The 24,949-nt window shown below is 37.2% G+C and overlaps 1 protein-coding gene across 1 annotated transcript in view; it reads right to left on the reverse strand.

The window, feature by feature from the left end:
• Window positions 1–1,151: 1,151 nt before the first annotated feature.
• The window catches only part of LOC114650991 (olfactory receptor 6N1-like), a 93,308-nt gene continuing 69,510 nt past the window's right edge, over window positions 1,152–24,949 (reverse strand). The window contains exon 3 of the mRNA XM_028800946.2: window positions 1,152–1,527. Within this exon, the coding sequence (XP_028656779.2) occupies window positions 1,334–1,527 (194 nt within the window). The 3' untranslated portion in view covers window positions 1,152–1,333. The remainder of the gene's footprint in view (window positions 1,528–24,949) is intronic.

Raw genomic sequence — 24,949 nt, forward strand, 5'->3', positions numbered from 1 at the left:
TATAACAAATGCAATTCGTATATTTTGTAAAGTACTTTTATTACTATTCGGTTTGTTATTATTTTCTCTCTTCTTGTCTTTTTAACTCTTATGCCTCACACTGAGTCAACTGCACCTTCAATTTCGTGACAATGACAAGAAAGATCTATCTGTCTATCTATCTATTTATCTAGTCACCTTCGTTTGCGATGCAATTGTCCCAGCGTCGTACCAACTTTTTAATGCCCCATTACTACTCCTCCTTCCTTCACCGTTTCCAAACAAAAATATAAAAGTGTGAAAACTTTTTGAATGTCCCTCGTACAAATGTTCCCAGACCCATTCATTTTGTATACTTTGTTTTCCTTACTTCAGCATATTAAGAGAAATATGGGCAATTAGAAATTTAACTTCACAAAAGCAGACTTGTTTAAAACAAGAAGTACATTAATATTTTTATTGACAATAATGCAGTTTTTAAATTTAAACTCAAAATGTAACAAGCAGATACATAATTTCTTTATATGCATTAAGTTTCAGAGAAAAAAACTTATACAGTATCACACACATTTTATTATAAGTGAAAGCTGAACCACCTTCCTTAATGTAATGATCTCTCCATATTTTTTCTATTTTACTTTCAGATTTTGAAAACATAGCAGTACTAATTGACTTAACTTTTTAACATTATTTGAATGTTGTACATGTTATTTAAATTTTTTAACATTATTTGATGATTGTATATTTTCTTTTGCCTCATTTATTACATATTGGCTTCAATAATATTTGTTAATCAAGGAAAAAACACACATTACTTTATACATTTACATTATATCAACAAGTTTAAGCAAAAATTAATGAAAACAAATTTCTTAACAGATACTAACTCTAATACTGAGCACTTTATAACTTTCACTCAAATAACAGGCTGTTTATATTGCAAGTCATCTTATTAAGGCAGACACTTTTTTGTATATTATTTAAAATTACCATTAAAAATCTTACTATCGATAAGTAAGAAGTTCCATAAAATTAAAAACAAAGCTTAAATAAATCACATCATTGCCATCTGTAAAAGTTAACACTTTACAATTTTTGGCTGTTTCTCCCCAGCCAGAAAACAAAATGAACTGACTGTGTGTGGGATTGTGAAGACATTTATCTCTACATCAGAATGTAATTGTAATCGGTTGCTTTAGATTTTGTCTCTGTAAATTATAAATATAATAAATGGAAACTGATTAACAAGGATTTTTACATAACAGTAATAATCATTAGTCAGAGATATTCATAAAGGTAGCCATTATTTCTTATTAGAATTTTAAACAATTTGAAATCATTGATTGTTTGACCACTAACGTATTAATGATTTGGTTTTTCTCTTTCTAACCAGCTTTCTGATTTGCTCCATTATTTCATCTGTTTTCAGAGTGTATACAATAGGATTTAGAAGAGGAGGAAGAGTGGCCGATAAAGTTGTGTTAAGTATTCGGACATCTGTGTCTATAAACTGAGTTGACATTACAGTAAGGTAGGTCCCAAGCAGAGGTAAGTAAAATATTGCCACTAAGATCAAATGAGCAGTGCAGGTTTTAAATGTTTTCCATTTTCCCTCAGCAGATGCAATCTTCATCACAGCAACTATAATACATGCATATGAAAGTATGATAATAATCAAAGGTATAAATATAAACCCAAAACTAAAACATGTAGATATAATAGTATTTGCAGAAATATCATTGCATGCCAATATATACACTGGCCTATAATCACAAAAATAACTATTTATAATTGTGGATTTGCAGAATGACAGATGTGTGATTAAATGAACTCCAACCACTGTAAACACAAGAGGAATTGCCCAAGAAATTACTAAAATTATTATCATCCTAGTGTTTGTGTTGATTGTATGACAGTGTAATGGAAAACATATGGAAATGAAGCGGTCATATGCAAGAACGACAAGAGTAAATGATTCCATTGCAGAGAAATAGTGTACAAAAAACATCTGAGCTAAACAGGATTCATATGAAATAAATTTTGAATTCATAAGAAATGCATCAACACATTTAGGAATTATTGCTGTGCTGCAACTTATGTCTACAACTGACAAAGTAAATATAGCAATATACTTTGGTGTGTGAAGATTATCTACAAACAAAATAACTGACATAAGAATGACATTTGAAAGAACAGTGGCAATATACACAAAAAGCAAAAATATAAAATAATAATGAGTATTTTGCAATGAATTAAATCCTTTAATATAAAAACCAAGTGGTCTCACAAATGTAGTATTTAGGTCAGTTACTCCCGAAACCTGAGAAGCCATGGTGACATCTTGTGGTTGAATAATTAAAAAACCTGTAAACAATAAACCAAATAGAAATACTTGTTAAATTTCAAAACATAATAAGTCAGAAAAAGTAATCTATAATCTAGCCTAGTTATGATGATATTATTTGAAACAAACTAAGATATATCAGAAGATGTAACAGAAACAAAAGTAAATCCTGATTTTTGTGAAATTCAGTGTTTAGTTTTATGTGTTTTATGAAAATGAAAACTTCTCAATTTATGAACAAATTATTCACACAGTAAATTATAAATGTGCTAAAAATTGGTTGGACAGCAAATATGTAATCAAAGCACTTCAGCTACTGTATAACTGAAAAACATAACATACCTTATTGAACTCCGTGTATGGGAAGTTTCTTTCACAGTTCCGTCTCTGAACACATTCTCCATCTTTTATTTTAAAGCCTATAAAGGTCCTCAGTAGAGTTTGAAATCTCACGGGAGTAACACTAAGCACATTAAACATACACATTTCAAACTGTATAATCTGAGGGTTGGATTTTGAGTAATGCAAGAATAATCACATTGAAATGTCTTGTTAAAAGAGTAACTTTTATTTTCCAAAAAAAAAGGAACAATAAAGTGATAAGACATACTGTAAACAGTTATTTATGGAGTGTTTATTTTTAGTATATCTTAAGATTATTTTGTTTCTCTTTTGCATAAAGGTTACAAAGTTTTGCACTAATTTACAGAGTTTACTGTATATATTTTTAAAAATATATATATGTAAAAAATGAACTGATGAAGAATTCATTGTTAATGGATGAATAAGGTTTGGAGGAACATTTGTTTTGTTTCAGAGTGATAGAATTGGGCCAATTTGATATGAAAAAGCAGCCATCCTGAGAAAGTGCTGTGACTGCCAGGCTCTGACTTTTCAGCATGTTCTGTCATTGAACAACTGCACTAGTCACATGCTATGTGACTTTCAACTCCCTGATTTCAGGTGGTATTAAAGTAAAGTAAACCTGTGATTAATTGCAAGTATTTTTTTATAGCACCATTAGTGTCATAAAACTACCCAAAAACACAAGTATAAGGTAAATAAAAATGATGTGTTTATGAAAGAAGCTAAACTATAGTGTGGGATAGAAACAAAAACTTCAAAGAAACTGAAGTAAAATGACAAATTAACAACCACTCACCATCTATCCTGTAATGTAACTCATCTTTTTGCCCATCACATTACCACACAAAATCAATTCCCATCTCGACTCATCTGCCAATGACACTATCATGGCTAATAACAATTTTCATACTAGCGTTCTCAGATAGTTTTAGAAGAGTGGCAGTGATCTTGTTACTATTTTTAGTAAACTGACAACCGAAGTTACCACAAAAACTCAAAAGTGAGTCATAAAACTAGTGTTTTAGTTAAAGAATGTATTTTCTGGCCCCACTCTTTTTTGCTGTTGTGACCTGCCATTTTCTAGCAGTCCTAGTAGAACAATATATGATAACAATGCCCAACTAATGTGCTAGCAACTAGGGTCGTTGCTGAATAGGATATGGTTGCAGCTATCAAGATATCACCTGAAAATAGAGTTGAATTTGGCTCATCTGTTATTCTGTAAGATGGCACTGTGATGACATCACAGTCATAACAATAAAAATAATGATCAATAAAATGTGCAAAAATTCGAAAAACACAATAAACAATAAGCTCTGTATTGAAAATCACATGTACAAAATTTATGGCCTCCATTTTATTATTTGTGGTTTTCAAAGGCATCACTATGATGCTATGTAGTTACTAAGAAACTTGTGACATGATAGCCTAATTAGTATTGCAGTTAAAGTACAGTGTTCAAACTTTATGAAAAGAAGATATGACTTTAGAGAACAACTGGGCGACAAGCAATAAATCAGTTTAGATTTCAGATTCTGGTTTTGATTCAGTTTTGTTCCTTGACTTCTGGTTAGTGTAGGCACATGAACTTTGGTGATTGATCTTAATGTAGTGCAAAGACCTGACTTCTCTTCTAATAAGTCCCTAAAAAGGGGTTCTAGATCTCTACTACTCCCCTACATCGAAAGTGTATTAGAGGAGTTGCATGATATGTTGTATAAAAAGGAATGATCCAAACATTTCATTCTAAGATAGATAGATAGATACTTTATTAATCCCAAGGGAAAATTCACATACTTTCACAGTAAATTTCACATACATATTCACATAAGCATGTCAATTTCAGATTAAAGTAAGTATTCTGTAGATGTTGATGCTCTGCAAAAACATTTTTGAACAGCTGCTGCTAGACCTTCTTCTTTAGCTGTTGTTAAACAGCTAAAAAATCCTTATTCTGAATGTTACTCAGGAGATCCTAAGAGTTCAACCAACAGCAATTATTTTTTGAGTTAGAACTTAATTCATTTGCTGCAAATTTATACCTGTCACGATACCAGACGACTAATTTTTGGTACCCCAAATTTTTATGTTTGGGGTCATATTTCAGTTGTGGCAGTTCAAAATTCAAAGTATCCTGAAAAGTAATAAAGCTACTTTTGAAATATACCTGGTCATCTGTCGGCTGTATATTCTAATAGTGATTCGCCTTAAGTTTTGATTATAGTTAACTTTCTGTTCAAAACTTAGTAAAAAGGTCTGGTTGTTGACCCAGAGGCAGATGTTCAAACTGGAAGAGTAAATCAAGATTTTGGAAGATCTGCAAGGCAGTATTACGGATTTCCAGGCTACCAGGAACACTGTTTGTCCTATTGCTGAATTTTCAAGTAATATGAATTGTATAGAATTCTCTTCTTCTGAATGCAGATATAATTGTCAACCTCGTGCATTGTCTATTTTCACCTCATTATCTATACCCCATTTCTAACTTTATAGATCAATTTAAGTGGAAAAGGGCTAACATTGTGAGAACCTAAAGAAAAATTACATAATGGAAAAGAACCACCCAGATATGATGTGGGTCATAATGTGTGGCTCTCACCTCAAGATCTCAAGTTGAGATTTTTATCCCAAAATTAGCTCCTAAATATTTTCATTCTTAAAAAATAATCAACCAAGTGGACATATAAAATAGCTCTTCCTGTCTATTACAAAGTGCACTCTTTCCTTAATGCGTGCTCATTGAAACTTGTTTTTTCAGTTACTGCTTTTTTAGGCCACTGCTTCTCCTCCTAAAGGTGTTTATTGACGAACACGAATATGAGAACAAAAACATTATTCATCCTAATTGTATTGGTTCATGTGTCCAATATTAGTTCACTGGCCAGAATATGAACCTGAGACATGCCTGTTTGTTTATACTAAAGATTTGCTAGGTTATCTAGAAATTCATAGGGAGAAACGTTTCTGTTTCTGGCACAAGATTTTAGATGCTGAAATTCTATTCTTGAAGTAATGGCTAATTCATAGCCTTTTCAGACTACCAGCACAGAGTACTGGCTTGGCACACTGGATCTTAGCTTTCTGGTCAACAAAGAGAAATATTGTTAGTTTCAGCTACCCAGAGGAGTAAGCAGTTCATCAGCTTTCTGGTTTCAGAGAGAGAGATTTTAGAAGGTGATTTTAGAGAGTATGAGAACAGAGTGATCCTCAGAGAGTTTCCTCAGAATGCACTCAGAAGTTTCCTGAGAGATAAGTGATTGTGTTTGCCTCTGAGAATTGGTGTAGCTATTTTTTAAGAAGGAAATCTAACATCTCATGGCTGAATTAAATTCACTTCCAATCAAAAAATCAGAGCTTGATTATAAGTGAGATATTCTGTCCATCCCAGTTGTTATTTATTGAATTATTGGCCTTTGTTCTTGCTTGAGTCCTTTCTGCACCTTCTGACTCAAGAAGTCTGCAGAGGGCATCTGGAGGAATGTCAGTTTAACTCTTATTTACACCTTTGCAATCAGATGAAGTACAGGCAAATCTTGGTATGAGCTGAAATTTAGTCTAAAGTTTAGTATGTAAGCAGAGGAGGCCTCAGCTGCTTAACAGGCCTGGTGTGACACTAAAGCCTAGCAAGAATGGTAACACTCACTTTGTCCTACATTGTACCAATTTCATCTTAAGTACTAAAACAGATGGTCATGTTTAAAGCCTGCACCTTAGGAGGGGGCTCTGTCAGGATTGCAGATTAACATTTTTTATTGTTTTTTGTTTATATTTTACAATTCATGATCATTACAATTGTGTTTATTTGTTTGGTAGCACTTTAGTTCTGGTACTGCAAAAATGCATTTATTACTCATGTACTATTATGTAAAAAGACCTTAATGGACACTTCTTCATAAAACTTACAAAGCATAAGTAATGTGCTTATTCATTCATCTCTGCAATGTTACCTAGTAATAAAACCACTTTGGTGTGGTCTGAGGTGGCTTAAGTGAGTAGTATAAGACCTGTGAATCCTTTATATTAACAAGTAATTTTAATATCATGTCAATAGATAGATAGATAGATAGATAGATAGATAGATAGATAGATAGATAGATAGATAGATAGATAGATAGATAGATAGATAGATAGATAGATAGATAGATACTTTATTAATCCCAAGGGGAAATTCACATACTCCAGCAGCAGCATACTGATAAAGAACAATATTAAATTAAAGAGTAATAAAAATGCAGGTAAAAACAGACAATAACTTTTAATAATGTTAACGTTTACCCCCCCGGGTGGAACTGAAGAGTCGCATAGTTTTGGGGAGGAACAATCTCCTCAGTCTGTCAGTGGAGCAGGACAGTGACAGCAGTCTGTCGCTGGAGCTGCTCCTCTGTCTGGAGATGATACTGTTTAGTGGATGCAGTGGATTCTCCATGATTGACAGGAGCCTGCTGAGCGCCTGTCGCTCTGCCACGGATGTCAAACTGTCCAGCTCCATGCCTACAAGAGAGCCTGCCTTCCTCACCAGTTTGTCCAGACGTGAGGCGTCCTTCTTCTTAATGCTGCCTCCCCAGCACAACACTGCGTAGAAGAGCGCATTCGCCACAACCATCTGATAGAACATCTGCAGCATCTTATTGCAGATGTTGAAGGACGCCAGCCTTCTAAGGAAGTATAGTCATCTCTGTCCTCTCTTGCACAGAGAATCAGTATTGGCAGTCCAGTCCAATTTATCATCCAGCTGCACTCCCAGGTATTTATAGGTCTGTACCCTCAGCACACAGTCACCTCTGATGATCATGGGGTCCAGGAGGGGCCTGGGCCTCCTAAAATCCACCACCAGCTCCTTGGTTTTGCTGGTGTTCAGTCGTAGGTGGTTTGAGTCGCACCATTTAACAAAGTCCTTGATTAGGTTCCTGTACTCCTCCTCCTGCCCTCTCCTGATGCAGCCCACGATAGCAGTGTCGTCAGCGAACTTTTGCACGTGGCAGGACTCCGAGTTGTATTGGAAGTCCGATGTATATAGGCTGAACAGGACCGGAGACAGTACAGTCCCCTGTGGCGCTCCTGTGCTGCTGACCACAATGTCATACCTGCAGTTCCAGAGACACACATACTGAGGTCTGTCTGTAAGATAGTCCACGATCCAAGCCACCAGGTATGAATCTACTCCCATCTCTGTCAGCTTGTCCCTAAGGAGCAGAGGTTGAATGGTGTTGAAGGCGCTAGAGAAGTCCAGAAACATAATTCTTACAGCACCACTGCCTCTGTCCAAGTGGGAGAGGGATCGGTGTAGCATGTAGATGATGGCATCCTCCGCTCCCACCTTCTCCTGGTATGCAAACTGCAGAGGGTCGAGGGCGTGTTGAAGCAGCAGCCTCTCCATGGTCTTCATCACATGTGACCTCAGAGCGACAGGCCGGAAGTCATTCAGCTGACTAGGTCATGATACCTTTGGGACTGGGGTGATACAAGATGTTTTCCAAAGCCTTAGGACTCTCCCTTGTTCCAGGCTCAGGTTGAAGATGCGCTGTAGAGGATTCCCCAGCTCCAGCGCACAGACCTTCAGCAGTCATGGCGATACTCCATCTGCTCTCTGCTCACTTGCACTGCTGTAATTGTGGGTGGGGATGTCTCTCCTATGCTGGTATCAGCAGAAGGATGGGTGGAGGGTGCAGTACTCTGAGGTGAGAGTGAGAGTGGGTTAGGGTGGTCAAACCTGTTAAAGAAGTTGTTCATTTGGTTTGCTCCTTTCACGTCTCTCTCGATGGTGGCACTCCACTTCGAGATGCAACCAGTGATGATCTTAATCCCATCCCACACTTCCTTCATGCTGTTATTCTGCAATTTCTGCTCCAGCTTTCTCCTGTACTGCTTCTTTGCCGCCCTGAGCTGGACTCTGAGTTCCTTCTGCACGCGCTTGAGCTCATGCTGATCACCGCCTTTAAAAGCCCTTTTCTTCTGGTTCAAAAGGCCCTTGATGTCACTTGTAATCCATGGCTTGTTGTTAGCTTAGCAGTGTACTGTTCTTACAGGAACTACAATGTCCATACAGAAGTTGATGTAGTCAGTAGTGCAGTCAACAACTTCCTCAATGTTCTCACTATGTGATCCCTGCAGGATATCCCACACTATATAGGATATGCCACACTGCACAGAGATAAATAACTCATCAATGTTTTATAAGAGGGCGGCACAGTGGTGCAGTGGTAGCGCTGCTGCCTCACAGTTAGAAGACCCGGGTTCACTTCCCGGGTCCTCCCTGCATGGAGTTTGCATGTTCTCCCCGTGTCTGCGTGGGTTTCCTCCGGGCACTCCGGTTTCCTCCCACAGTCCAAAGACATGCAGGTTAGGTGGATTGGCGATTCTAAATTGGCCCTGGTGTGTTTGTGTGTCCTGCGGTGGGTTGGCACCCTGCCCAGGATTGGTTCTTGCCTTGTGCCCTGTGTTGGCTGGGATTGGCTCCCGTGACCCTGTGTTCGGATTCAGCGGGTTGGAAAATGGATGGATAGATGGATGCTTTATAAGTGTTATGAAGACCCAAAGAAGTCTTTGTGCAGGTCTTGTAATGTAAGAGTAAATGAGTAATAGATGCATTTTTGCAGTAGCTAAAATAAAGGGTTACCATTTGTTTTTTCTTGGGCGCTGCTATTTTGTCATTCTGCTCACTATGGCAATATGTAGCTGCTTGGCCTGTGACACTTGTTGCTTATACCTTTGAAACATCCATGCTTAATCCTTGTCATAAAATTTCAGAACCCAGTAATAAGACTGATAAATTTAAAGTTTTTAAATTTGGCACATAGGCAATTTGTTCTTAACCAGAACAGAAAATCCCTCACATGGGAGATTTGAGTCTTTAAATCTGTCAAGAAAATCACGGTGTCATCATTGTGTGCTACCAAATAAACTCAACATCACTGACAAATGATTGAAACAATATGGGGGCCCGGATCAGAATATAAACTCTTTACATAGTGTCCAGAAGAACAGTTAAATGCAGTTTTTCACTTATCTCTCTTTTTGATGCAGAATAAATTGTAAATACTGCAACAATCTAACTTAGTAAATATGGTTCAATTATAAATTTGATTAAGAAAAAATCAAATTAACAGAGGAATTGGGAAGAGTATTAAATGTTCTTTACTTTAATTGGTTTTATAGTAATTTTACTTAGTATTTAATAATCGACGCCTAATCTTCATTAACCATCTTCTTAACACTAGAATCCCTGAAGCCCACCTTAAATTCCTTCACACCTCTCCATCAGCATCTTTTGTTTTGTAAACGTGTTGAACAGCACAAGCAGTAAGCAGCCTGCTCCCCTATTGACAAAGCTCAACTCAACCAAAAACTTCTCCCAGCTCAGGCCAAGGCTCCTTATGGCTGTGTTGGAAAATAGCTATAGAAAGGAACAACAAGGTCTCCCTGAAAACCATGAAAGTCCAAACCCAGTGAAATTCATAGCTGAACTATTGCCTAAAATAATTGGAGAAGACTTCAAATCGGACATCAAGGTCTCAGCAGTCTACTTTATACGCGGATCAAATGCCTCAAAACCGAAAAGCACAATTGTCCATTTCAGTAAACTATAGGTTAAAGAAAATTTGCTGTTACTTCGAAGACTGAAAGAGATATTTGAAAATAACTGCATTCATATTATTCCATATTTCCCCGATTCAACAGCTGCTAAATGCACCACATTCTATGCAAATCCAAAATCAGATACAGCCTCTTAATCCCTGCCCAGCTGAAAGTGGTTATTGAAGGTCAGTTTAACATTTTTAATTCTCTGGATGAAGCAACATCTGAACATTGAAACATGATCATGAGTCATACTGTGTCCTGGCAAAGTAAAGAAGATTTCTTTTTGTTAAACTACAATTATTATATTTTGAAATTTCTTATATTGAATATATGTATATTTTGGTGACCAATCACTCAGAATATGGAACCATTTTTGGAAGCACTTCAAGACAGAGAAGCTTTTATCTGTTGCAACTCTACATGATAACCACCTTTTTCTATCCTCCCAAACCCACAGAGAACTTAATATTTGGAAAATGTCTGGGATTAAAACACGAGAATTATATATAATGATTTTGCATCCTACAAACAATTACACTTTAAATGTAACTTCTCTTCAACACAATTTTTCCACTACTTTCAAATTAGAAACTTTGCTAAATAGAACTTGCCCATTTGTTCTCACTTCCCATCTATTTATATGCCAGAAAAAATATTGATCAGTCTTGAAGACTCAGACAGCATTTCTATAATATATAAAAACAAAGCCCCTGACTTATAAAAATTCCATGGTACAGTGGGGAAAACACCTTTCACTATTTCAGAAAAAGATTGGAAGGCAGCCATGCATAGAATACACTCTAGCTCCACACTTGCAGAGCATTCAATCATTTAACATTCAAAATTTTCTATCAAGTGCATCAGAGAGCCATCCATCCGTCCATCCATCCATTTTCTACTGCTTAACTAGATCCTGGTCGCAGGGGCAGCAATCTAACAAAGATGTCTAGACATCTGTTTCCCACAACCACTGGTCTGGAGGAATAACATGTCCTATGTCTGTCCCAGGGTCTCCTCCTGGTTGCACATGCTCCAAAACACCTCTTCAGGTAGGCATCCAGGAGGCATAGAAAGTCAGGTATCCAAGCCACCTCAGCTGTCTCCATTTGATGCAGAAGAATGGTGGCTGTACTTTGAGCTCCTCCCAAATGTCTGCGCTTATCATTTTATCTCTAAGACTGAGCACAGGCACCCTGCAAAGGAAGGTAATTTCTGCTGCTTCTGTCTGTGATCTGGTTCTTCAGGTCACTACCCAAAGCTTGTGGCCACATGTATGGGAAGGAACGTAGATTGACTATTAAATCTTCAGCTTTGTCTTTTAGCTTGACTCTCTGTTCTGACAGGTAACTGCAGACACCACCCCATCTGCATGTTGATCTCTTGCTCCCTTCTCCCTTCACTTGTGAACAATACCCAAACATACTTAAACTCTTTGTTTGAGGTTGGAGAGGGCACTCCAACCTTTTGCTGTAGCTGAGAAGAGATATCTATAGAGAAATAAATAGTGGAGTATTTTTTTCTGTAATGTCCAAATAGTTTTGCACAGAAAGAATGTGTTATTCCAGACAAAACAAATTATTAAAGGTTGACCTACATTGTTGTTGTTAATTTCTCCAATAAGCTACACACAGTAATCTTTAGTCAATAAGTCATATCAATGACAGAAACTTGTTGAATCTTATCAGTTACGTTTGAAGAATGAAAGCAGAAACTTTTTAAATGAATAATACTCCTTTTATGTCAGTATTGAATATCATTAGAATGCTTAATTTCTTAAATCTTGTTTACTTAAGATCTTCTGATATAGGATTATTTGCCCTTTTTGACACTTTCTGATATTCGCCACAGTAAAGTTGATTTTTATTTTTGAGTTCTCTACATAAGTAACTAGAAAAATCAGTTATCTCTAACCTTTGAGCATACTTAAAAATTGTGTTTTATTGATCTGGTTTGCATTTTTTTCTTCCTCACATTATATAGCCTCATTTGATTGTGGCAAAGGAACTTAAATTCTCTTTAAACTTAATATACTTAGTACTCTATAATGAGCACATGATGTAATGTAAAAAAATGTCTGCAGAAATCGGCAAAGGTTAATTATATCTCAATGGGAAACATGTCAATTTAATTTATTCCCCAGAATGTTGAGCTCCAGTGAATTATACTACAGTTATATTAGATGTAACTATTTAGGTTATAAAGTCTATAAAGAATATTTATGTGGTATTTCTCATTATTGTCCCTTGAAGATATTGATGTCACTTTGATAACAAGAATGTGAGTGCACAAATTGAATCTGATGGGTCAATCTATATATCGTCACTGCTTAGAAAACAATAAGATTAAAACAGATACTTTTTTAATTAACTTTTAATTTTGAAAAATATTTACAATTTTTCTTTAGGACTAACTGTAATAACATTATTTTACAGCTCAAAAAGAAAATGAGAAAAGACGATTAATACAGACTGGAAGGAGAAGACAACAAGAATTAACTCAACTTTTGTCAGGCCATTGGGTTTTTATATTGGTGGCTTTCAGTTACTGCCATTTACAGAATATTACTTTTTAATTCCTGAGTATTATTTATCTTGCTACACTCTTTTTGAACTTTTTTTCTAATGGTAATTATAATGCAAGCAGAGAGTCTGCATACTCCTAAATACATTGCTGTATTTTTTAAACTCTTCAACAGGTTTATTTATTATTATAGACTATTAGACTCTCTGTTTTTCAAGCCAAAAGTTCTTATGTGTTTATTGGTGGAGTTATTGTTTGTTTCTTATGACTATGGCTAAACTTAATGTAATCTTGTGGAACATCAGGGCCTTGAACTTGTTTCTACAATGTCACTAAGTAGACATGGCATTAATTCTAGAATCACACCTCTTGACCTATGATGTGTCATGCTGCTCTAATCAATAATATTGTGTTGGCTCTCATCAAAATGTGGTTTCCTTAATCTTGTAAAACATACTCTTCAAATTTTAGATTTAAGAGCAAGTGTTGATAATATAGGGTGGTTCTGCTTCAAGCTGAAATTTCTGATCACAAATCATTGTTTGGTTTTGCATTACACAACTAGATTTCACACAACTCTATGTTGACTTTTCAGCAGTTTCACAGCAGTTCAGCCACGATCTCAGCCCTTTTGTTTTCCTTATTCAATTCTGTCATGGCACAACAATATTCTGTCTCAGGCACAGAACTAACTTAAATAGGCACAGCATAATGACAAGTGTATCTTCACCTGAACTTTATATGACTGGAAACTAACATAGCAACCTAAAACAACATGGTCATGGTCATTAAATGACAACCACAAATTGGCAGTGATCATAAACAAAGCAGAACACAAATTGCTTCACAGGAATAATGATAAAATCAATAAACCAGATGGAATAAAACAAATAATTCCAAAAATGGAATAAACAACATCTAGGGCGGCAAAAACAATGATTCATCACAGTGGCCTCCGTGTAATGTGACTAAAACATTAGTGGCCAATCAAATGGAACACAAAATGATAAAATAATATATTATAAAACAGTACAAATGCACACAAACTTCAAAATTTATAACAAGCTCCAAACCCATGATTACAACAATAAATAGCAGTACTAAATATGTTTAAAATTTGGTGATGGCTAGAGATAAGGTGAAATAATTAGTGTAAAATAGGAATTTACAATGAAAGTTAAGAGTTTCATTTCGCAAACAAATTTGCGAAAGAAAATGATGTTTCTCAGCCAGTGAAGTTTGCACTACTACCACATATATTTTCATCTCATCTGCAACATTTTATCTCACTCAAAAAAACGAATCATGGCATAATTTATTATTAAGCATTTTAATCTTTTTGATTTTATTTAAACATTTAGATTTTTAAAATGTATTTATTCAGACTACTTACAATCAGCATAAATTTCTTAATTATAAAAATAATTAAATTTAATCAGTTAGAATACATGGAAATATTTTAAATATGTCTACCAGTGAAACAAGCAAGATTCAATTCGTTAAGATGTATGAGATTGGTTTACATATACTGCACATTTCAGGAAATGGTACCATTTTGAAGCAGAACTGACGGAAGAGTTTTTGCAGCTTGTACTGCTACCTCATAGTGACTGGTAAATTACATCTAGACTTATCGTATTTAATCTGCCACTGTATATATGTGCTATTTTTGTACAATTAATATTGTATGATGGTTTTATCAATATACTGGTAATCAAATTCAATAAGTAAATATGTTTCTCTTGTCTGCTGTAGCTAGTCAACTTGCACACGATTCTAATAAATATCAGCCAACTTTAACAAGTCAGCTTAAAATGTTGCTTCCTGCACTTCATCCTCAATTAAGGGAATGGGTTAACCAGAGCAGTAGTTCCAAGACTTTATGAATGCACTACCCACCTAATAAAAATTGTTGTTGCAACCTGCACATGTGTGACTGCAAGTGAAGCAGGCAGGTTGTAATTGTGCGCACAAATGTCAGAGTGGTGTGGGGAGTCATGAAGATTTGTGCCACTGCTCACAGGTTGGAAACCACTGAAACAGACAAATTATTGTTGATTATAGGATGTATAATCTGTAATATAATATTGTAGTGATCTCAAACTATTGTGTGCAAGCAGGGGTGAAACAGTTACTGGTTCACGGTAAACCATAGCAACAGTCCCTAGCGGTTAGGATTGTCGTTTCAAATTTTTGTTACCATTAAAAACATTGTTGATTACTGTGTTTTGAAAATCTCATGTTAAATATTGCCCAGCATCAATAAAAGTAAGTCTCACAGACACAGAGAGCAGGCAATGTGTGTTCGCTTGTGTTAATAAAAATGTGGCAGAAAGCAATAACAGCTCTTCTAGGAGGATTAAATCTGAAGTCTTATGTTTACTTAAGGTATTGGCTTATTATTTTAATGTTTATGCAAACAAAAATTGCAAGTGCTGTAAATTTTATTTGTGGTTTTCAAAATAAAATTTAGGCTGCACAGTGGCGCAGTGGGTAGCGCTGCTGCCTCGCAGTTGGGAGACCTGGGGACCTGGGTTCGATTCCCGGGTCCTCCCTGCGTGGAGTTTGCATGTTCTCCCCGTGTCTGCATGGGTTTCCTCCGGGCGCTCCGGTTTCCTCCCACATTCCAAAGACATGCAGGTTAGGTGGATTGGCGATTCTAAAATTGGCCCTAGTGTGTGCTTGGTGTGTGGGTGTGTTTGTGTGTGTCCTGCGGTGGGTTGGCACCCTGCCCAGGATTGTTTCCTGCCTTGTGCCCTGTGTTGGCTGGGATTGGCTCCAGCTGCCCCCGTGACCCTGTGTTCGGATTCAGCGGGTTGGAAAATGGATGGATGGAATTTAAAATTTATGGATTTTTATCTCAGTTTGTGAACTTTTTGAAAACATTCATTACACTAAAAAACAATAAAGCTATAATACTGATAACTGATATTTTGGTTACTATAATCATGATATCCCTAGTGTGCATATGGTAGTTGGTTCAGTTTTAGAAAAGTTTCTCATTTATTGTAAAATATTTCCTGAATATCACTGGCTTACAATTTAGAGCAGCGAAATCAGGCATTAAGCAATTATGCAAAAAATATGGTAACTGTAGTTGAAAAACAAAATGTCAATAGTTTGCAAATGTTAACTTACACTAAGGGTGGTGGAGACATTTTCCTTGTCAGTTTGGTTGGAGTGGCAGTCAACAATCTCTATATATAATCTTCATTTGGATCTTGATATTTGTTTGTCCGTGAATGAATTAGAAGAAGAAGCACTAGATGGCAGTAGAGAGACAGCTAAAACAAAGACATTGCATTAAGAATCTCCTCCAGGCTTATAGTACTGAAGACTGCAGTACTCCAGTCACACCTCAAAACACATACATTCAAACTAAACAAATTGTTGTGTTTTAAATTAACTAATCTTTATATATAATCTTCATTTGGATCTTGATCTTTGTTTGTCCGCGAATTCCACACATGCGTAGACCACCTTCCAGTTTAGTACATTGTTGTTACTCACGGATGTCAACAATGTGCCAGAATAACGAAAGGGGTGGTGGACAGTGTTACACTGGTTAGCTCCTGAGGCCTGGTTAGAGAATGAGATTGCAGAAGATAAAAGGTACGTGCCTACGTAACATATGAATGAAAGAAAGACAGTAGGTAAAATGAATGACAACGTAACAGCACGTTCCGGAAATTATTATTGTTACGTTGTAGCTGGCGAGTGCTGCGCGTCTCACAGTTGTACCGTGGCTTGCTCACATGTCAGTGAAGTGATCCCTATTTATGCTTTAAAGAGCCTGGATACCTATGTGTCCCCCTTTAATAACCATTGCTCCGTGTATATCGCCTTACTCTTTGGATTGCCACAAAGCAACCTGCGAGATTGGAGAAAGGTTGAGAAGAGATCGTGAGAGGAAATGACAGCGTCGTGAAAACGAGACGGACTGTGAACGGACAGAAGCAGAAATGCTCCTACACCACCACATAATTACTATTCAGACAGTGATTCCGAGTAGGCCGTTCCTATTGAATCAATGTCCAAAGGTTTTGTTTTGTAATTTTGTTTCCCTTATAAAAAAATCATAATGCTGTGCGACGAAGGGCCCATTTCACGACTGGCAGCCGCGTTTAAACAGGGAGCCCTTCACAGACAACTTTAACACGCACAACGTAGTTGGGCGCACATGGCTAGTATTTTATATTTTTCAGAAGCATGAACTACTGCAGTCAGTATAAAATGGACACATTTTTGGTCTAAAGGAAGACTGAGTACTAATAAAAAAAAATCTGTAAAAATTAATACTGTCTTTGTGGGTTCATAAGCAAGAACATCTTCAGATAATCAGATTTCATCAGATAATTAACAATGGTGCTCATGTTGAGGTTCAGACAAATTAATTAAAAGAATAAACATAAGCATAACATGAATGATGCTTAGATCAAATAATTTTTGCAAAGTTTGTAGATAGAATGCCATAACTCCATCCATCCATTTTCCAACCCGCTGAATCCGAACACAGGGTCACGGGGGTCTGCTGGAGCCAATCCCAGCCAACACAGGGCACAAGGCAGGAACCAATCCCGGGCAGGGTGCCAACCCACCGCAGGACACACACAAACACACCCACACACCAAGCACACACTAGGGCCAATTTAGAATCGCCAATCCACCTAACCTGCATGTCTTTGGACTGTGGGAGGAAACCGGAGCGCCCGGAGGAAACCCACGCAGACACGGGGAGAACATGCAAACTCCACGCAGGGAGGACCCGGGACGCGAACCCAGGTCCCCAGGTCTCCCAACTGCGAGGCAGCAGCGCTACCCACTGCGCCACCGTGCCACCCACATGCCATAAATCATATTTGCATTTTAAAAAAGTTTTCTTTTAATGTTTAATTGTTTAACTTGAAGATGTGACTTGTTAATGATCACACAACTAATTATTTTCTGTTTTTATTTACAGATATATAAATGTGACCATGTAAATTGTGTAACATTTCATCATCTACCAGGTATGACTTGCTAAAACATTTTAGGCTGAAACATATCCACTATGGCCGTAAATGCTGGTATCCCTTTGTATATGCAGATATATTGTGGATGGAAGCACTGAATTAAAAATCAAGGTGATGAACTTCTGCACCAAGCTCGGTCGAGCTGGACACCTAGAAGTTCTTGCCAACTCACTTAAGAACAAATGGAAAGGTCAGGGTAAACCAGCTGTAAACATAAAGAAGCCCCGGAAGGCAGAGGCTAATTTCTGTCCAAGCCATCCAAGAGGTGAGACCACAGACACCCTAGAGATGAAAACAGTTGCTCTTTTGACCAAGAAAAAAAGTAATGAGGCAGTGATCAAGGAAAAGATGCAGCGTACCTTTTTGTACAGAAGACAAGAAGTTCTTCAGGAGCCAATGACTGCAGAGGTGCGAAACAGATGACCAGCACTCTTTGAAGTTGAAGTAATTTTAATAACTTTATACTAATAACCCATTAGTTTGAAATGTAGTTGAAAAAATGTATACTGATTGCATTCAGTGTTATACATCTTGTTATGTCTTTTCTCCTCTCCTTCATGTAAACCTGGAGTTCATGTGTATAACAACCATTCCTATAATATCAAAATGCATTGGACAACTGGACAGATACACTGAAGGCCTGATGAAGGTTTTCTGTGCCAAAGGAGGATGTGCAGGACAGAAAATCCATGCCATAAAGGCACCTGCAGCTACAGCAAGTGTGTTTTTATTTAGTATTTATTTGAGTCAAGCAACAAGCTGCAGAAATTCATAGGATTTTTTTCTTTTTTCTCATCCTAATCCATTATATCTCCTTCCCTAAAAGTTAAACATATTTGTGTATATGTTGCATATCTGTCTATATGTTTTTATGAATTTAAATTACCAAATATTCACTATCTTGTGATTCGTAGACCTTTTATTGATCTTTCTATTAAAGCAGCTTAATACACACAAAGGACAAAAAAATTCTCTCATGCAAAATTTAACATACAATCAGAAATTATATATTATATTTGAGATTATATGACTATATCAAAGTCATTAGAATAATGTGGTTAAAAACATGTTTTGGGAGTGGATCCACCAAATACAGCCCTGGGTGATATAAACTTTAAATATTACTTTCACTTTGAATTCAGCATTAGTTAAACTAATTAAATTATGTCCATACATGACAAATGTAATTTTCTTTGAGATCTCTTTGGTATGTGTAGTGGATGGTCGGATTCCATGTCTGGCCGGGATGCCCCTTTGACACTTGGTCTGGGAGAACAGCCATGGGCAGCATACTACTTCCCTGGAACGCTTGGTGGCAGCCCCCCTGGGTTGCATCGTGACCACAGACATGGGACTCTGGAGCTCAGCCCTGTTGGGCTCCATGGCCACCGCCAGGGGGAGCTGCATGGCTTCCTGAGTCCGTGTGGGTGGGGATGCAGCCACACACGGAAATGCAGCCGGATCTAGGTCATCAATCACGTGAAGCACTTCCAGGTGGGCTATACAAGGGAGCCAGCAGCCACCATCGGAGCGAGAGTCAGGAGGAGGAGGAGGACAATGCTTGCCAGGAGAAGTGGTGGTGAAGACCAGTGTGCTTTGTGTTGGCTTTTGTGACTTGTTTGTGCTTGTGGAACTGTGTTAGGGCTGAGGGACACGGGGAAGACATGGCCCCCAGCTGAAGAAAAAATAAAATTTTGTGTCCTTTTTACATGTGCCTCCGTGTGTCTCTCTGCCGGGTTGGGCCCCAATATAGCACCTTTCTTTCTACATATGCTTGTTTCAGAATGAAGACATAAACATTAAGTGTGACTGCGTCCTGAGGAGCTTAAGTGTCTACCTCAATGAAGACATGGAGACACTCGTCAAAGAAGACATGGTAAATGTATGTCTACCTGCTCTCTTTACATTATACGTAAGTTATGGGTATACATGTATTTACATTATGTTAATTGTCTTAAAGATATCATAGTTTAGCATTGCCCATGTTTGCAGTGTGCACTGAAAGATGAAAAATGCATTAATTTGGAGTTTGATCATACAATCTAAAGTAGACACTTGTCAACTGTAAGTGTATAAAACAGTTACACAGCTCATTCTTTGCTTATCTTCCAGGTCTGTGATTGTGCAGAGGCTGAATCTGGGATTGCACAAACAACAATGGACTTCTACATCATTTGTGCAGTGTGTGTCAGTCCTGATGAGGATCCTACAGATGTTGGCATTGTACTTGAAGGCATGGAAGTTCTGCCAAACCCACATAGTGTCACCTTTGGAAGTATGATGCTTCTTGGACTGATTTACTGTATGCACATAAAACATGTCGTCTATGTATTCTTTACAGTTCTTGATTTATATTGTTAGAGTTGGTCAAAATTTTTTTAAAAAAGGATGTCAGGGATTCCTTAAAATGCTTATGTACTTCAATACAGCCTTCACTGTAGGTTGGTTTTACCTGTCTACCTCAAATTTTATTACACAGTTGTTAAGCACAGTTCCTGAAAAAGTTTCATGATATTGCAGCTGAAAAGCCTGTTTACAATATATATGAGAGACATTGTGCGGTCTCCAAATCAGAGAGGTCATAACGGTCCTCTCGTTTAGCTCGATAAGGACATGTCACTTTACCAGAGTCCAGTCATCGTGCTACTGAGCCTCCGGTTAAACCAAAGGAAAAGACACCCAGTCTCCCCCGCTGTTACAAGTGTGGTGACCTGAGGCACTTTGTCACCGCCTGTCCTTTGCCACTAGAACCAATGGATTGTTCCTGGGCCCATGGAGAAAGGTATTGTGCTCTGTCTAATCCCCTGTCGATTCACCACACATGACATTGGATAACAGCTACTGTATGTTTGATTCCAGGAGTAACATTTCTGTTGTTGCTCGCCACTTTATTATACTGCGACAGTTCCTTAAACGAAAGACCAGTGTAACCTGTATCCATGGGGAGACATGGCAATACCGATTCGTCAAGTGTACTATTATGTGGTGTGGTATTCCTAAAAAACTTGTGGTAGCGGTGTTGCCTAGCCTCACTTTCCAGTTATATTAGGGCAGGACTGGTCTAACAGTGAAAATGGTATAAAAATAATCACTCCTAGCAGAGATTTGGACCTTGTAATGGATGGGGATTCCTCAGACTCGGCTGAAACCACATCGTGTGACCTTGAAGATCAATCTGACATTGCAACTCTTTTGGACACGGTGGAAACTCCCTCACCTCACCCGGATGGGGAATCCAACCCCGGAGAGGACAGGGAAACTCCACCCCTTGAGGTTGCAGATGATTTCTTAGAAACCCTACAGTTCCAATACAAACATACCCCTTTTTCATTTAAATGAGAATAATAGAATGATGACTCCTTACAATTCGCAAGAAATGCTGTAGTTTCAGTCAATGGGTAGCCCACGTCTAATCCCATTCCACAAGGGCCCCACTTTGTTTTACAAAACGATCTGTTATATTGAGTAGCAGAACATGAGGGTGAGATGAAGTCATTATTGTTAGTCCTGTCGGTATCGATCTCATAGGTCCCCTGGAACCCTCAGCAAAAGGTCACAAGTATATATTAGTGATTGTAGACTACACTACTCGATATCCAGATGCCGTTCCTTTGCACTCGGCTAATTCAAAAAATATCACATGGGAATTTGTAGAGGTCTTTGCACGAGTAGGAATCTCCAAAGAGGTCCTTACTGACCAGGGGACTCCTTTTACTTCAGAGACGTTCAGGGAGGTTGCCAAGTTACTCCACATTAAGTATCTTAAGATATCTGTATATCACCCGCAAACTGACGGGCTGGTAGAAAGGTTTAATCAGAACCTTAAACAGATGCTCTGCAACGTAGTTAGCGAGAATGGTAGGAACTGGGGTTTGTTAGCTGTTAGCGAGCACCCCGGATGAACTTCGCTGTTTGCGCACGATATTGTGACAGACCCGGGAGTGATAGTCCAGGAATGTACCTATTGCCTCCCAGAAGCAAAATGGGCTGAAGTGGAGTTAGAGATCAGACGTATGCTGGACTTGGACATGACTGAGGAAAGCCACAGTCCTTGGTCCAGTCCATTCGTTTTGGTCCCTTACCCTGATGAGAGTTGGAGGTTCTGCAACGACGTCTGATGTCTCAATCAGGTCTCCAATTTCTAAGCTACTGGACACTAGGAAAACAAAAATCTTTCTTTCATTTTTTTGTTAAGGCTATATTACCTGTCTCTAAGGAACTGGATCATCTGGGAAATGTCATCTGGGACTGAATAAAGGCTGCATGAGACCACCCAGGTTGTACAATTATTTGTATTGCTTATGTTTGCTGCTATTGGTTTTTGATGCAAATTAATACAATTTTTAAGTGAAAGATTACATCAGTGTCACTGTCTAATTGCTATTAGGGAGCTGAGAAGTTAAGATTAGAGTATTTCCTGTCTAACTGCAGTTCCTTAAGGGCTCAAACTGATGACTTTGAGAAGCTCTCTATTGGTGGTAAACTAGGTTAAACTGAAAGGAAAAAACAGTCAGAAAGCAGACCATTCTAGATGTCCCAAGGGTTGAATGTGCAGGGTACAGTATGGATAGTGAGACAGGTAAGAGGTTACAGGTAATGGTTGTACTGCATAACTGGTTTAGACATTTCTTCCCCATTAAGAAAAGAACCTAAGAGGTTAGATGGTATCTTTCATGTTAGGTGCTTCTGATAACAAGAAAACAGGAACGCAAATAAGTTTACTGGGACTCTCAAGTTTAAGGTGTACACTGTAGATAAAGACCTTGTATTCTGTAATTAGATTAAATCTTTTTAATATACATACAATAAAACTAAATGACCACTAATAATAAAATGTCAGCTAATAATGCCATAACAAAAGGACATACAATCAAGATCTATCAATCTATTGTCATACATCACAAACAAGAAAAGACAGTATTAAAAGATATTTTAACATCAAGTACTCTATTCTGAAAGCAGAAAAATAACTGAATATTCAGAAATATTCTGGTTATCATTAATGGGCAAATCAATATGAATACATAAACAATAGAAAGTTCACACATGCTTAAAAGGGCTCCATCCCTTCTCTTGAAAGGTGAAAGTGTAAAGTTCATGCTGCACATGCACACACTGGAGCAAAGGTCTGCCAAAAATACTGCAGGGTCCATAGGACTGTCCAATCAACCTGGAAAAAGGTTAGCAGAGCCAGACACAAAAAGAATTGCACAGAGAGAAATAGAGGTTGCATTCAATATATCATGGAAATATAGGAAATGGTTGACGATGATGACTAACATGTTTACTTTTTAACAATGTGTTAAATTATTAAGGCAAGTTACTAATTATTTAAGTTCTATACAACAGAACTATCTTCTGGGAGATGAGGGGGTAGCAATATGGTAATATGAAAAGAGAGCATTAAACTCGGATATAACAGCAAATAAATTCTTTTTGCACCTGATGTTTCCAACAACATGACAGTGGGGACAGCTGTACAATGCAAGGACCAGTCCTAAAAGATGCCAGTCATATTTGAAGCTGTCAGTTGATCTAAAGTATACATCTATGAGATTTCAAAGAAGTCTAAAATGTCAGATAAGACCCAAGTGAATATAAGAAGACTGTGCACGATGCAGTGCTCAGTGAAAAGGTTAGAAAATGAACCAAGATTCCAGGACAACAATTGCAGCCATGTCATTACACTATGTTGGAAAAAACAACATTCATTCACAAATTATTAGATTTACAATACATACAAATGTTTTTTTACTATTTGTTAGGCTATTTGTATTTATTTATTGATCAGATGTTTAATCTAAAGTGACTTACAAATCTCAAATGTATGATTTGACAGATAGTAATGGAAAATATAGAAGAACTACACAGTATCAATTATTCATAAGTATAAGTTAACAAGATATATGTATATCATAGGTTTAGGTTAGGTTAGGTTTCTTTATTTAGTCATGTTTACACAGGAAAACATGAAATTTGCCTTCTCAGTTGCATCTAATAACAGGTAACAGACAGAATGAAATAAAACAGACAAATAGAAATAAGAAAGGTTAAGGTAAGGCAGTTAGTTAAAACATATTTATACCAAAAAAAAAAAAGGTAACAGGATATATATCAAAACCTTAAACATTATCTCCGATATTTCTTATTGAAAAGTCGTATGGCACTAGGAAGAAAGGAGTTTCTGGAGCGATTTGTGTGGGTTTTCAAAGCAACTATCCTTCCTGATTTACTGAAGTTTAGTTCTACATGTAATGGGTGTCTATCATCAGTTGAGATTATTTCCAGTTTCTTTAGCATTGCCCTCTGACACACACTAGTCAAATCATCTACATCAGCCCCAATAACTTTAGCTAACTTTAGTTAACTTCATATGCTAAGCATTTAAATATTTCAGAATACAAATAAGAATTTTACCTCTACAAAGTGAAAAAATTGATTATATTAAAAGGTAAAAAAACAACATCAGGCCTCAGAGAGTAATTGAAATATTTATTAGAATAATTGTACATTATATTAACTATATGAATGTCTATTAAATGCCCAGTGAAATCATAACCAAATTAAACATTTAAAAAAAAAATTAAACAAAATCAGCAAGGTTTTTTTTTACATTATGAGTTAAGTTCTGATTTAGATTAGAAAAATTAACTTTTAATTTTGGTATATCCTTAACAAATATTTTTGTATAAAGCACCAAAAGAGAGAGGTGCTACTAATTTAAATATAACTGAAATTACCAAATGATGCGACTGAATTAGAGAGAATTATAAATAAAAGAATGGTGTTGCATTGTATAGTGTTGCCTCAGTAATTATCTATATGATGTATGTAAATGCTGTGTGTGTGTGCACGGACCTTTCCCAGCTACTCCTTTTTCCATCCTACTTTCCCCAAAACATGCATGTTATTTGGACTGACAATTCTAGACTACTCCAGTATGAGTGGGCTCTATGATGGACTAGCACCTTGTCCAAGGCTATTTCCTGCCAAATGCCCTGTGCTGCTAGGATTAGCTCCAGTGCCCTACAGCCCTCCTTTTAAATAAGAATCTAAGGTCTAAGAACGGTCTACTTTTTATACCTGCTGATTTACCAATTTTCTTTTTCCCACAGACATGGGAACTGAAGCCTTTCTATCCAATTAAAGA

Source organism: Erpetoichthys calabaricus, chromosome 4, assembly GCF_900747795.2.
Source record: "Erpetoichthys calabaricus chromosome 4, fErpCal1.3, whole genome shotgun sequence".
Lineage (NCBI taxonomy): Eukaryota > Metazoa > Chordata > Cladistia > Polypteriformes > Polypteridae > Erpetoichthys > Erpetoichthys calabaricus.